Source organism: Ptiloglossa arizonensis, chromosome 6, assembly GCF_051014685.1.
Source record: "Ptiloglossa arizonensis isolate GNS036 chromosome 6, iyPtiAriz1_principal, whole genome shotgun sequence".
Taxonomy (NCBI): domain Eukaryota; kingdom Metazoa; phylum Arthropoda; class Insecta; order Hymenoptera; family Colletidae; genus Ptiloglossa; species Ptiloglossa arizonensis.
The window spans coordinates 20,307,220-20,321,423 of NC_135053.1; the positions used below are offsets into that span (position 1 = coordinate 20,307,220).

The window sequence follows — 14,204 nt, forward strand, 5'->3', positions numbered from 1 at the left end:
ACAAGTGTGAAGTATGTTCAATAATATTTGTTTATAAAATGTGTTTTAGAGCATTTTGAACATTGAATTTTAATACATTTTTAAAATAATTTCTTCAAAATATCATTTTTAATCTAGAAATCAACATAGTATTACATATAATGACACATAATAACAAATTATTGATGTTTGAGGTAATAAGTGAGGTTCGATTAAGTTATTAATTTAAATTGAATTTATAGAGATATAGGAACAAAGTGTAAATCAATTTATGATATACATATATAATATATGGTGTGATATATATATATACACACACAGCATACACTTGCACGCATCACACATGCATACACACGCATATGTATGTATATATATATATGTATAGTTGATCTCTACAATTTTGAAATGAAAAGTAACCTTTAACGTTGTATCGCAAGTATAGTTACTTTTCCCATTATGAAGTTGACATCTGTTTTTTTTTATTTCTCTAGGACCATGAAATCATTTAGATTTTCGTGAAAGTCATTCTTGGTTGAGGTTAATAATAGTTCCAATTAAAATTTGTACAAAAATAGTTTAAAGTGGTGTGAAAGTGATAATTGATAAACAATGGATGACGTGCAAATTCTTAAGTATGATATTAAACAATGTTTAAATTTAATAGTGATTGGCAAAGATGCAGAGGTTACTGAAGGATGGACCAAACTTAAAAAACTAGAAAGCGTACCCACCTACAGGCAATTAAATAATTATGAATGTATTCTACAAGAAATACTCAACGATCAGATATTAAATGTACACGAAGTTCCAAAAATTATGACGTGGTTCGCAAAATATTTAACGGAAAAACCATTTTGTATCAATCCAATTTCAAATGATGTTGCAGTAATGTTACGGAATACTGAAATTACTGATATGTCGGATTTAACAATGATTCTTGAAACCTTACTGGAGCACAGTGTGTATCTACCCGAATCTGTAAATCATTCAAAACTGTGCGAAGCAATTGTTATAAGTTTGTCCACATTTTCAATGCCACCTGATCCAAAAAAGATTTCAGAATTTACAGACAATGCAACTAAAGTTCAAAACTTTTTAAAAGTTATACAAACAAAATCTAGGAATATTGAAAAGGATAATTTAATTTTGATATGTCTTCAAACATTATATAGAATTATATCGGATACAAATTGTAAACAAGACCCAGGACCTGGTTTGGCAGCTATATTACAACTCGTAGAACCATCTATTATATCACAAGCTGTAAATTGGATTCTTTCTGAATCATATTGTGATTCTCAGTTAGCCCAGGCTTTAAGGGTTTTGTGTAATTGGCTTCCAAAATGTAGAGGCGATCGACTTAGCATTTGGATTATGGAGTTTATATTTGGCTTAGAAAAACAATATAAATATTCAATACTCATTGAAGTTACAAAGGCAACACTTGATGTAATGTTTCGTGCTTTATTAGTACCAGTAATTCGTCAAAATGCTTCCACAGTTATATTTCATGTTTTAAAAAGGCAAGGATCTTCATCCTTGTTTCGAACTATAGCACGAAATATACAAACGACGTTGACTTACTTAATAAAGGAAGATTCTGAGTCAAGTAAAGAATGTGTGCAAAACTTAGTTGATATTATAAAAATACTTATGTTAAGATTCCCAAGCCAATGTGTATATAGTAATTTAGAAAGTAATTTCCCAGTGCAACCACGAATGCACATTGTTAAAGAAATATGGAATGAACATGTTTGGATAGATGAAATAGAAATGATTGAACCAATAATTGAATCACCAAAAGCACAGACTGGGAAAGTTGGCCTTTCTAATCTTGGAAACACGTGTTACATGAATAGTGTATTACAATCGCTATTAATGACTAGACGATTTTGTTATGAAGTATTAATATATAAATCTTCGAGCAAAAGTGATGACCAAGCTGTACTTAAAAAGTTACAAAATCTATTTACTCTTTTACTATATTCAAGGAGAATTTCCTTGGCACCAACTGAAATTTTATTAGCCTCTCGTCCTGCTTATTTTCTACCAGGTCAACAACAAGACAGTTCGGAATTTCTCTGGTTAATATGTTACTAATATTTTAATATTTACTTTTATTACACCAAAAAATAAGATTTTATAATTTTTATTTGTTAATTATAAGTTACTTTGCTAATAAGAAATAATATCTTTTAATTGTGTTTATCTTAATCCACAATATAATTTACATGCTTTTTTATAATTCTTTCATATTAGTTTTATGAATTGTTTTAATATTGTATTATAATTGATACAAAGTGTATTTCATGATTCAATTTGTAATATATATTAAACGATTTATTCAATTTTACAGTCATCTGTTGGACCTTTTACATGAGCAAGAAAAGTCTACTACTGTAAACTGTGAAGCTAATGATTCTAATCTCAAGTACAAAGACGATAAGGAAATAAACGATGTTTCTTCAATGAACGAGGAAGGAGGCAGTATTAAGCGTTGGACAACAGAAGAAGATTTAACTGGAAGTATAGCTTTGGAAAGAAAAACACAATCATTAGCAGATTTTACACAAGGTAATAATTTTTTTCTAATACTATATTTTGTTATGATAATAAGTATTTTTTTAAATATTTTATAGGAGAAGATTTAGCACAAATACAGCAACTTAGTGATTCACATTCAGACTCTACAGACAGTGGAATACAATCTGTAGGTGGGGAAGATACAAGTACACAAGTACCTCTTGTACATAGAGTTCTAGGTGGAAAATGTAAAATTACTTATCAGTGTGCTCAGTGTGATACTAGTTCTCATAATACGGATAAATTTCGTGACTTACAACTGTGCTTCCCAGAAGAAATACAGGAAAATCAGGAAGTTTCTGTGCAAGATTTAATCAATTACTATCTTACACCAGAAAAGTTGACTGGTGAGAATAAATATCGATGCGATAAATGTATGAAACTTTGTGATGCACAAAGATTTATAAAAATTCTGCATGCACCAACATATTTAATTTTGATTTTGAAACATTTTCGTTATAATTTTGATACCAGACTAAGAACAAAACTACGGCACAAAGTAATGTATAATGAAACTATACATTTACCAGTATCAACGCCTTTGTGCGCAACTAACGAAACGTATCAACTATATGCTGCTGTTGTACACTCTGGTTATAGTATGGATTATGGTCATTATTTTACTTATGCTCGTGATTCGAAGCAAAATTGGTACAAATTTAATGATAGTTATGTTTCCCAAACGACGTTTAATGATTTCAAGGACCTGAAACCACCAGATACGCCATATATATTATTTTATGAAAAATTTGTATTATTCGAAGGAATGTATGATGAAGAGAAACCGGAATTGTCAACATTGAATAAACATTTACAGGAATTAGTGGCAAATGATACTACAGCCTATATTGAGGAATTAAGACATCAAGCTGAAAAACCTCGGCGTAGTCGTGGTCGAAAAAATGAAAATTCCGATGATGAAAATCCTCCACCTAGTAGCTGTCGAGGTGCAGTTAATATGCCTGCAAGGCGTTTCCTGTATTAAGTTATTTGAATATTTAAATGCTATATTCTTTTACAAAGTTAATCAAAGTTCCAGGTAAATTTATAATACAGTTTCCTTGTCATAGAAAGCAAGATACGGTTCCTTTATGGTTACAGTGTTACATATTGCATCAATTGGTATAAGCATTCGATTCATTCAAAGATTGTATTGTATGAAAATTAATACACACTTATTGTAGCTCCATTTTATTTGTCGATGAACGCTATTGTTATATAATATTTCTGTGTGTATAACACCTTTTATATATGAATGTATTTTTCATGTTTTAATATTTGAGTAGTGCATTGCAAAAACTGATTAGCATTAATCAATGGATACTTCATTAAAATATTGTCAACTACAGTGACTGAATATTCATTGAGTTTTCTTAATATTTGTGTTTTAGAAAGTTCAAACAAGTTATTTTTTCAAAAGTAACCAGTGTGTCATCTTATAAAATTTGTAAAATATTACACTGTCGTTATCGGAAAGTATATTATAAAATTGTAATGGAGAAAGAATGCAAACTTAGTACTTTGTAAGAAATGTAATATTATAATTGGCTGTGTTTTTACGTAGATATGTACGTGCAAAAAACAGTATTTACGTGATATGAGAAATACTATCAATTTGATAACCATACATTTGTCACGTTTTCGCACATGATGATTTGATATCCATATAAATAAATGCCTTTTGTCATGTAAGAAAATACATGCATTATTTATTAAGCAATATTGCATTAAAACTTATTTTTGTCTTTTGATGTTTATTTGTACTTTTTTCAAACATTACTTCATAAACAAAATGTATATAAATTCGTAACTTGCTTGACAAATGGCATTGTTTCACATAAATGTTACAAAATTGGCGAATGCCATTTAAAATTTATGTTACTTATCACAAGTATTTTAAGGAAGAATATAAGATTAATAGTTGCTATTGTTGTACATAGGTGTATTTTAATAATTTTTTCATTAAAACACTCAGAGAATTACAAATCTGTGATAAATTTATACTGTCAAATTGATAATATTAATTTTTTAGCTCAGTATTCAACGAAAAGAATACATTATCCATCTTAATTTATAATCGAGACACTGTATTATACAGTATTTGTTAGGTCTTATATATTTGTAAATGCCCTCAGATGGTACATGAATAAATTATTCAAAGAAACTCTTTTATAATAGACATAATATCATTTATTTATTGTTTGTTTAACATTTATTGCTGCAAAGCACAGCACAAAGAGAGTATGAGTATTACATTAACACGTAGGGTGAAAATTGAATGTTGAATTAATATTTTATTGCACAATCGTATTGTTATCTTTAATGAAATTATTTATAAAGTGTGGTGCTGCTTTTTCTATTCGTGTATTTATGTTATTTTAACCGTACCATAATGTAGACCGAATATGAAAGACTTATTAAAATATAGCCTTAAGTAATACAATTGATAATTGATACTCGTCCATTCTCTGTTGGTGTAAACGATTCGTTACAATCCTGTCTCTTTTTAAATACTTATTTTTTAAAAGTGAAATTGACCATATTCCGTTTAGTAAATTTCATCGATAATTCATATATGATGGTCGGTACTATAGACACGATCCATTTGGAACTGACTATAACATCATATAATAGCACGTGTTTATCTTGAGTTTACGCGTCATATAAAAGCCATATCCCACTTGATAACGATAAACTCATTTAATGATTAAGTATATTTGAGCATAGAACTGACGCGACATCATTAAATACATCTCAATCGATCGGTTAACAGTTCTTTCGAGTTGGATCGTTTACGTACTCCGCGAGTCATCCATCGGAAAAATGAAGAAACTTTATTTAGCTGCTCTTGCTGGTAAGTGGACTAGCGTACATTACCGTAACAATTTATCTATAATACATACGCTGTTATCGACAATTATTGCATTTGTTGTTATTCTTCGTTTTTGTACATTTTTAAATACGATAAAGATGTCACTTGCTTCTTTGTCGAAAAGATAACAACACATTCATGAAAAATTCTTTTTCGCATATCGTTTAGTATTATGGGACTCTCTTATCGGTTACAATTAGGACTTTAAACTTTTCCGGAAATAATTATTTCGTACAATTATGTAACGATTTTTGCCGAAATATGGCGAAGCGAGAAGACTGAAACATTTTCTAGTTCTATGAAACAATTGTGTCACATGTATCATAAGTTATTATTTAATGCGGTAATCGTTAAATTTGTTATAAATTTTGTAAATTTTTTATAAACGAACGAATAAATTCAACATTAATAAACAATTTATAATATTATGAATTTGTTCGAGATTTATAATTTTTACATAAATTTGTTATAAACAAAAGTGATATACGCATGTTTTGCAGTCTCGAGCTGCAAGAAATCGTCGAAGCGTTATAGAACCGAAAAATAATTACGTTCAGTTTTTCCGGTTCTCCGTAATAATTATTTCGAATATCGATCGTTCGAAACAATCATCTCCGGATGGGTTTCAAACTCCACTCGACAGCAATGGTGCAGCTCCAGCGTTTGCTCTTCAGGTAATTTGGGCATGATGTCGTATGGTCTCTTCTTCGGTTGGCCATCCCCATCGTTGCCTCTCCTCTTGCAAGATGACAGTCCCGTGCAGGTCACGTTACAGGACACCACATTCATAACGTCCAGTCACACATTCGGCGGAGCCGTGGGTTCGGTGATTTGCACTTACATCGTGAACGTGATCGGCAGAAAGTGGACTCTGCTCTTTACCGCGGTGCCAGCTACAATAGGATGGTTGATGATTGCGTTCGCGTCATCGGTTTGGGTTAGTCTGCCTGTTTCTATTAGACACGCGCGCGCGTAACAATATAAACAAAAGCATTAATAAGACAGGGGATTTGGGGACTCAATAAGTCGATAAAGATAACCTTTGATTTTAATCAAGCAGCTTCTATACGATACGGTTAATACTTTAAGCCTCGGCGGTAGACACTGATTGTTAGACAAATACCGTGATAACCTTCATGTAGATATCCGCGAGGTATGAATTTAAACTCTTTATTCTTGTATATCATCTGAACGTTTTAATCCTACACTGATAGGACCGAAATTTTTATGCGAATCTTCGCTCGCAGAGGAAAGGGGTTAGGTATATATCTTTTATTATTATTTAGTATTTACAATAACAGTGATACAATTTTTGACTTATTAACCGATTAATAATATCGAAGGCTTATCCGATATTCTCGTACGAAAGATTTCCATCGATCGAATCACGGGACGGGTTTTAATGATTACAAAAGATTTCCTGCATTCGAGAGTTACATATTTGAGGCAGCTCGTTGAACGTGCTCTCCCACAGATATGGGAGTCCTATTGGAGACTGCTTTCGCTCGCCAACTTACCAGCTCCCAACGAAAGTTAACGAGTGTTTGCATCTCCATTCTACACTTTATTAGCTATCCCCACAATCTCTTGTCGATCTTGGATACTTTTTTTCCGCGGAAAATCAACCCGACAACACGTAAACGACACGTAAAATGAAGATCCAGTCGCTGAGGAATACAAGTAGGCTCTTGGGAGCGCGAGTGTACTGTCCGCGTGCAAGAAAAAGGCCAACGAGCGCTCACACCCCACTTTACGGGCCACTAGCACCTCCCCACTGTCGCACGTCTCGTCCCTACTGGCCGAGAACGATGACGCAGCGCTACAGCGGCCACTAGCGACGATGCGCGCGACGGTGGGGCGGTGCTAGTGGTCCGTAGAGTGGGGATATGAGTGGGTGTCGTCGCTACTGGCCGAGAACGGTGACGCAGCGCTACAGCGACCACTAGCAACGACACACGCGATAGTGGGGCGGTGCTAGTGGTCCGTAGAGTGGGGTGTGAGCGCTCGTTGGCTTTTTTCTTGCGCACGGACAGTACACTCGCACTCCCAAAGGCCTAATTGTATTCCTCAGCGATTGGATCTCTATTTTACGTGCCGTTTACGCAATTATCAGATCGATTTTCCGCGAAGAAAAGAAGTATCCAAGGTCGACGAAAGATTCACCATGTTCCCGTTGCTCAGGAATTATACATAGGGAGGTTCATGTGCGGTTTGAGCAACGGTTTCGGATACGTGAGTGTTATGATGTACACCGGTGAAATCTCACCAGCCAGGATACGAGGAATACTGACATCTGCGTTAACCGTGTCAGCGAAGATCGGTGTGTCCATCGAATGGACGATAGGTCCGTTCCTCACTGTGAGGGATCTTGCTCTAGTGTCGTTGTCACTGACGTTTCTCTTCGTCATCGTCGCGGTATGGTTACCCGAGTCACCTTATCACTTGATGCGCCGCGGGAGACACCAGGAGGCGATCAACTCCCTGGTGCAATTAAGGGGAACCACCGACGTTTCCTTCGAGACCACGATGATCGAGAAATCCGTAAAAATGGATCTGGCCAATGACACCGGGTTGCGGGAGTTGCTGAACGTGTCGGGAAATCGCAGGTACGTATCACGTGGAGCTTGAAGAAATTTCCAAGCTGATCTCGTACCTTCTCGCTGAAACGAAATTAGGTAGAGAAAAGGGTGGTAGTATGGCTCCATAGTTTTATACTTTATGGTTTGAACTACCCCAAATTCTTGCTCGAAACGTGGACGAACTGACACGAACACAAAAAGCGAAAATGGAAGAGAAACGAAATGAATTTAATATATGACGTGAAAATAATCCTCCGCTAACATTGGCGATCGAAGTTGAATCTGTGAACTAGATTCTATTGTTTACAAAGTTATATATTTCTTTCTGGCAGGGTATGCGTTTGCCATGTGCCCATAATTCACGAACGAGGCATTCGATCTATATTTCACCACGGTGCATGGAACAACGTCCGCCACATAATATGCATATTGCACCGGTGTGCTCGTTTCCTTCGCTATGGGGAGCCAATATATCTCATAGTCTCGGACACTCGAAGCTTTCATTCGAAAATGTGGATTCGATTACTCGTAAATCTCTATCGGAAGGATAGAGTGAAAAATATAGAAATTAACATACGTTTGATACCCTTTCTGTATCTAGTCCACTGTCTTCGTTCGTCTCAGCTAAATTTAAACGACCGTTACTCTACCACCTTTTTCCACTACCATCGATGAAAATCTCTAACCGAGTCATCACTGTTCTTCTTCTTCCTTTCACAGAGCGTTGATTGTCGGGGTGACCCTGGTCCTGATCCAACAGGGTAGTGGCAGCATGGCCATACTCTCGTACGCCGAGTTGATCTTCAATGCGACCAATAATAACTTCGAGGGCAAATACATCACCATGATATTAGGTGCGGTGCAAGCTGTGTGCTTCATAGTCACCGCGACCATAGTGGATTCTTTCGGCAGGAGAACACTGTTGATGACGTCCACGTTTGGGACCTTCGTCGCGACGTTGATCGTTGGTTCGTTCTTTTATCTTCAAAGCAACCGTATGGACGTTAGCGGGATCGTCTGGTTGCCAGCTATCGGAACCATACTCTACATCACCTTTTACGCTTTGGGATTGGCCGGACTTCCGTTCACCATGATGAGCGAGCTCTTCCCAACGAACGTGAAAGCACTCGGCAGCACGATCACGATGTTCTGTTGCAACGTGTTCTCGTTTGTCGTCACCATGTCCTATCAGAGCATCGCGGAACATTATGGACTGTACGCCCCCTTTTGGTTGTTCTCCATTGTCAGTATATCGGGTGTCCTCTTTGTGTACTGCTACGTGCCAGAGACAAGAGGAAAAACGTTGCAGGAGGTGCAGAACCGTCTGCACGGACAAAAACTGACGTAGAAATTGTACGAGTTTCTCTTCTTGTATAGTTGGAGACCGAAAAGGTGACTTCTAGGGGGGAATGTAGATAGTATCGAATTATTTTTGTTCAGTTGCAAGTCTTCTAAGGTCGGTTAAAGTCTTTGACCTGATACGGTTCGTAATTTCTTTCAGAGGTCAACTTCTCAGCTCCATATAGTATGTCCTCGGTTTCAAGGCGAAGATAGAGTTCGTTGGATGCTTAGAACCGAGGGTCGGTCGAGAATTTCTCGTAATCGATTGAAGAGGACAGCGAATGGAATGCGACGAGAATGAGCGAGCGACTGAAACTTTAAAGCGATGTTGCCCGTCTATTTGTTCGATGTGAAATTTTTTTATGCTAATTACATGTTTGTAAAAGTATTAAAAATTGACCGACGAGGTTTTTCCGATGAAAATGAGTCCCATCATGACCCTATTTGAATGCACAATGAGACATAGAAATATCAAGTCGATGAGTCGTACACCACGCCATGAATCCGAGGAATCTTGACTTGAAACCGAGCACTACCGTACGATTAGGGCGATTAGGACGATCGCGGACCATTAACCGAAGAGATTATAAAGTGTCTTTGTGGTATTTCACTTTGAAAATGTTTTAACAGTTAATATTGAAATAGTCTTAATTATCGCGATTCGTGATACTAGTTTTAAGTAAGGAACAAATTATCTCTGTGCTCAAGTAGGAAACATTAAGATTATTATACAGCGATGGTAGGTATAGAATCTCTGTGTTATGGAAATATCAAAGAGTCGATTATTTTCTACCAATTGAAATTATCACTATTTAGTAATACAATTTTTATTTTACACAACCCGATTGTATTTAAAAAAAAAAAAATAATGGAAATCTTTGAAACATTTCATGGAAAACAATCTTTTCTTACATTTTACATTCTCTATTTTCAGCTTTATCTAGAATAAAAAAATTAAGCAATAATTGGCACAAATTTCACAATCATCGTTAGTAACTAACCCCTATAAATATTATACATGTAAAAATGAAGCAAAATAATTTCGATGAGAATATATAATACTTCCTCGACTCAGGAATTTTGCAACGTTGTATTTTCGGAAAAAATTATAACGTCGATTCACGATACCGTGAAATTATTTATTATTCCCCGAAAAATGCACGACGAGTCAGAAAGTGATCGTTTTCGTTCACCGTGTGCGATTCTTTATTCACTATGTTTACATCCCCAGAGAATTTCATCCATGCAAAACGTAGGACGAGGACAAAACAAGCGTGAAATTTCCTTACCGACCAAGCTTTTTCTCTCGTTGGTTTTACGACGTGTCCTGTCCAAGCTGTCCGTTTTACGTTCCAAAAAGCTGCGAGAGACGTTCAGTGTGTCTGGAGTTTTTTCTTGCTAACACGACCGAGGGATTTCGACTGGAATTCAAGCGTTTGGAAAATCAATGAATAGAACAATTCATAAACGATTTTACCCAGTCTCGAGTCTCTTTGTTCCCGTGCTTAACGTTCCTCGGTTTAAAATCCTCTTTGGTTGTCTCGCAAAGCTCAGAGAAACACGTCTGGAACGCATCTTGTGTACACAACCAGTGCACTTTGTAACTTTAGAGTTAAATGTCATCCTGTTAGAGAACTTCCAAGTCAGCGAGAGTTCTGACGGGAATTTTTTATTATTCATCAGATGCAACAATGACAGGAAATTTTTATTGCCTTTACGGACAACTTTCGTCATTGTTATTATTTTTTAAGTAGTGTCGTAGCACTCTCTAGGGCTTCGAAGGGTCTGAATATGTACCTATTTCGTGTTCAAATTATTATTAATCGCAATTATTAATCGTAATTATTAATCGTAATTATTAATCGTATATGGACAATTTTCATCATTGTTATTATTTTCTACCTAATGTAGCACTGTCTAGGGCTTCGAAGGGTCTGAACATATACCTCTTTCGTGTCGAAATTATAATTATTATTAATCGTAATTATTAATCGTATATGAACAATTTTCATCAGTGTTGTTAATTTTTAGCTAATGTAGCACTGTCTAGGGCTTCGAAGGGTCTGAACATATACCTCTTTCGTGTCGAAATTATAATTATTATTAATCGTAATTATTAATCGTATACGGATAATTTTCATCATTGTTATTAATTTCTAGGTAATCTCGTAGCACTGTCTAGGGTTTCGAAGGGTCTGAACATGTACCTGTCTCGTGTTCAAATGATCGTTAATTATAATTATCGATCGTTATTTTTAATGATACTGGATAAATATTTTTCCACCGTCTGTACATTCAATCGAAACGATTGGGACTTATAATAAATAAGCGCGAATCGTTAATTACGTTACATGGGAATGTTAAGGAAGCTTTTAATTAAATTCACGTTAATTATAAAACGATACGAATTTACTCCTGTTTCATTAATTACGTGAACGTTACAAAATTACCAGCTACGCTTAGATCGCGCAAACCATTGTCCGATCCACGCGGCTCGTTATTACTGACGTTGATCGCATGCAAGCTATTACTACTGACAGTGATCATGTTCCGTAGATGATCAGACCGGGAGTACCCGATTCACGTGCAATTATGCAACAGAGAACCAAATCGTTACACATAATATTCTAAAGAGTGAACAACGATTTCGTGGTTGATTAAACAGATGTTTCGTTTACTCTTTATTATTCAATCCGGTACCGATTTATTATTCAATCCATGGTAAATTTTTTCATCGACTGATAAACGTATTTTGAAATTTTTCAGAAGAGTATTCTATTAGGTTGTTCAGAAAGTCATTTCGTTTCCCAAAATGGAGGATATATAATTTAATAAAATGTTTATACATTCTAAAAAAATCGTGTTTTTGTGTTTCATTTTCACAAAAAAAAAAAAAAAAAAAAAACGAAATGACTTTCCGAACAAACTAATATATCACTCTACAGTATCACTTGTATTTTACTGATTACCAATGTTTAACCATTCTGTCCTATCGAAGAATTGAAGAGAAAATTATAATTATGCACAATTAGTTGCAAGTTGAAATCATGACACAATCACTCGCCCACTAAATTCCAACAAGTTGCAAATGTTTGTTCTTTTATTTACACTCTTGCAATACATTCTTCGATCAATTCGTGTTTTGTTTGGTATTTTACCATTTAATAAATAAAACATCGAGCAAACGAAGTGGCAAAAGCTTCGATCGAAAATATCCCGGTTACGTTCTCGTTTTTCTCTTTCCGAAACCGATAATTGTGATTGTTAACAATAATAAAAATTCTCGATACTCTTTCAATTCAATTTGTATTTAACTGCGGCGAGTTTCAGAAGTTTTCGACGCTCGTTGAAATTTACGAAATTCTGAATCACTCGCGACACGAAACAAAACTGATCACGTACCGAAACCTTCGCAAACGGAGTTATTTGTCGTTAAATTATTTACGAGCGCGTGATATCCGCCACGTCGACACCGATTGTCGATGAACGCGATAACACGCGCAAAAGTAATAATTTTCCCACGTGACGGATGATTCACGAGTGACGAATGTTGGCACAATAACGTTGACATAAGTTATAACGTGTACATCGAGCAATTCGATATAGATATAAAAAAAAAAATATATATATATAATGTATCGAAAAAGTATTTGTACATTATATTATGAGGAAATTCCCCTAACCCAAAAGCCTAATTTCAATGAAACTTTGTGTGCATATAAAACATACTGAGCCTCGTGTGACATAATTTTTTTGTTAACAAAAAGTGTCCTTAAGAGGATAAAATTAAGACTCGAAAAATCAACATTTTTTCATTGTTTCAATACAATTCTTTGGACGAAGCACTAAAAACTGAATAATTTTTGTTAGAAAATTTTTGTTGTATCTCGCATAATTACGAAGTTATAAAAAAAATGAAAGTTTCTTCGATTTTTTAAATACGATTTTGTAATAGTGTGAAATAGAGCAAAACTTTTCACACGAAAAATGTTCAGCTCTTAGTGCTCTATCGTTCTGTTGCAAAAAAGTCCCATGAAAAGTTGCATTTAAAAAATGAAAAAAAAAAAAAAATAAAAAGAAAAAAAATTAAAACCTTCGGGATTTAATTTCACCTTCTTAAAGAAATTTTCTATGGACAAAAACATGTATAATATCGTAGAATATCGTATATAAATATTATATACATGTACAATATTGTTCGTTAAAAAATGGAGCAATTAAGTTCGTCGTTTTATTTTTCTAAATATTATACCCCTGTTCGATGAACATTTGTGAAGTTTCACGTAGATCCATCGACTCTTTCGTATATTTACAATTGCTCAAAGTTGAAGTGTCACAGTATTTTTTCACAGTGGAAAAAACGACAACTTATCGAACAACTTGGTGTATGCACTATTATGTTCTACGTGCACTCAAACTTTCGTTGAAATCAGTCTCACAGGTAAGGGGAATTTCTTTACGATACAGCGTGCAAATATTTACTTTTTGGGGCCGCTGTATATGTATGAACGTGTTCGACGAAGTTCAATGAAATTTCATCGGGAACAAATTGAACGTAACGGAATTAATACGGTACGGTTGCTCGTAGCTGGTATTAATTAACATCCGGGTAATCAATGTCGTTACCTGCAACGTGAACTGTGAGTAAACACACCACCTAGGACGGTGCACATGAGCGGCATTGCGTGTGCACGTAAAAGATGATTATAGGCACGCGTTATTGGTTTACTTGTATTTCATGTGCACGCTGTACTTATGCAGCATCGATCAGTCGTTTATTTCTCCAAAACGCGTACACTTGTCCCCTCTCCATCCTCACCAATACCGAGCGAGAACGTATCATTCTATCC

The 14,204-nt window shown here is 35.2% G+C and overlaps 2 protein-coding genes across 2 annotated transcripts; both read left to right on the forward strand.

Annotated features, from left to right (window-relative positions):
* Positions 1-387: 387 nt before the first annotated feature.
* Positions 388-4,919, forward strand: LOC143147998 (ubiquitin carboxyl-terminal hydrolase 35). Its single transcript, XM_076313823.1, has 3 exons — positions 388-2,063; positions 2,336-2,553; positions 2,619-4,919. The coding sequence occupies exons 1-3, from the start codon at positions 589-591 to the stop codon at positions 3,545-3,547; spliced, it is 2,622 nt and encodes an 873-aa protein (XP_076169938.1). The 5' UTR covers positions 388-588; the 3' UTR covers positions 3,548-4,919.
* Positions 4,920-6,122: 1,203 nt separating this feature from the next.
* On the forward strand, positions 6,123-10,150 carry LOC143148408 (facilitated trehalose transporter Tret1). The gene is made up of 3 exons (XM_076314711.1): positions 6,123-6,371; positions 7,616-8,040; positions 8,734-10,150. Exons 1-3 carry the CDS (start codon positions 6,123-6,125, stop codon positions 9,359-9,361), a joined length of 1,302 nt encoding a protein of 433 aa, XP_076170826.1. The 3' UTR covers positions 9,362-10,150.
* The last annotated feature ends 4,054 nt before the right edge of the window (positions 10,151-14,204 follow it).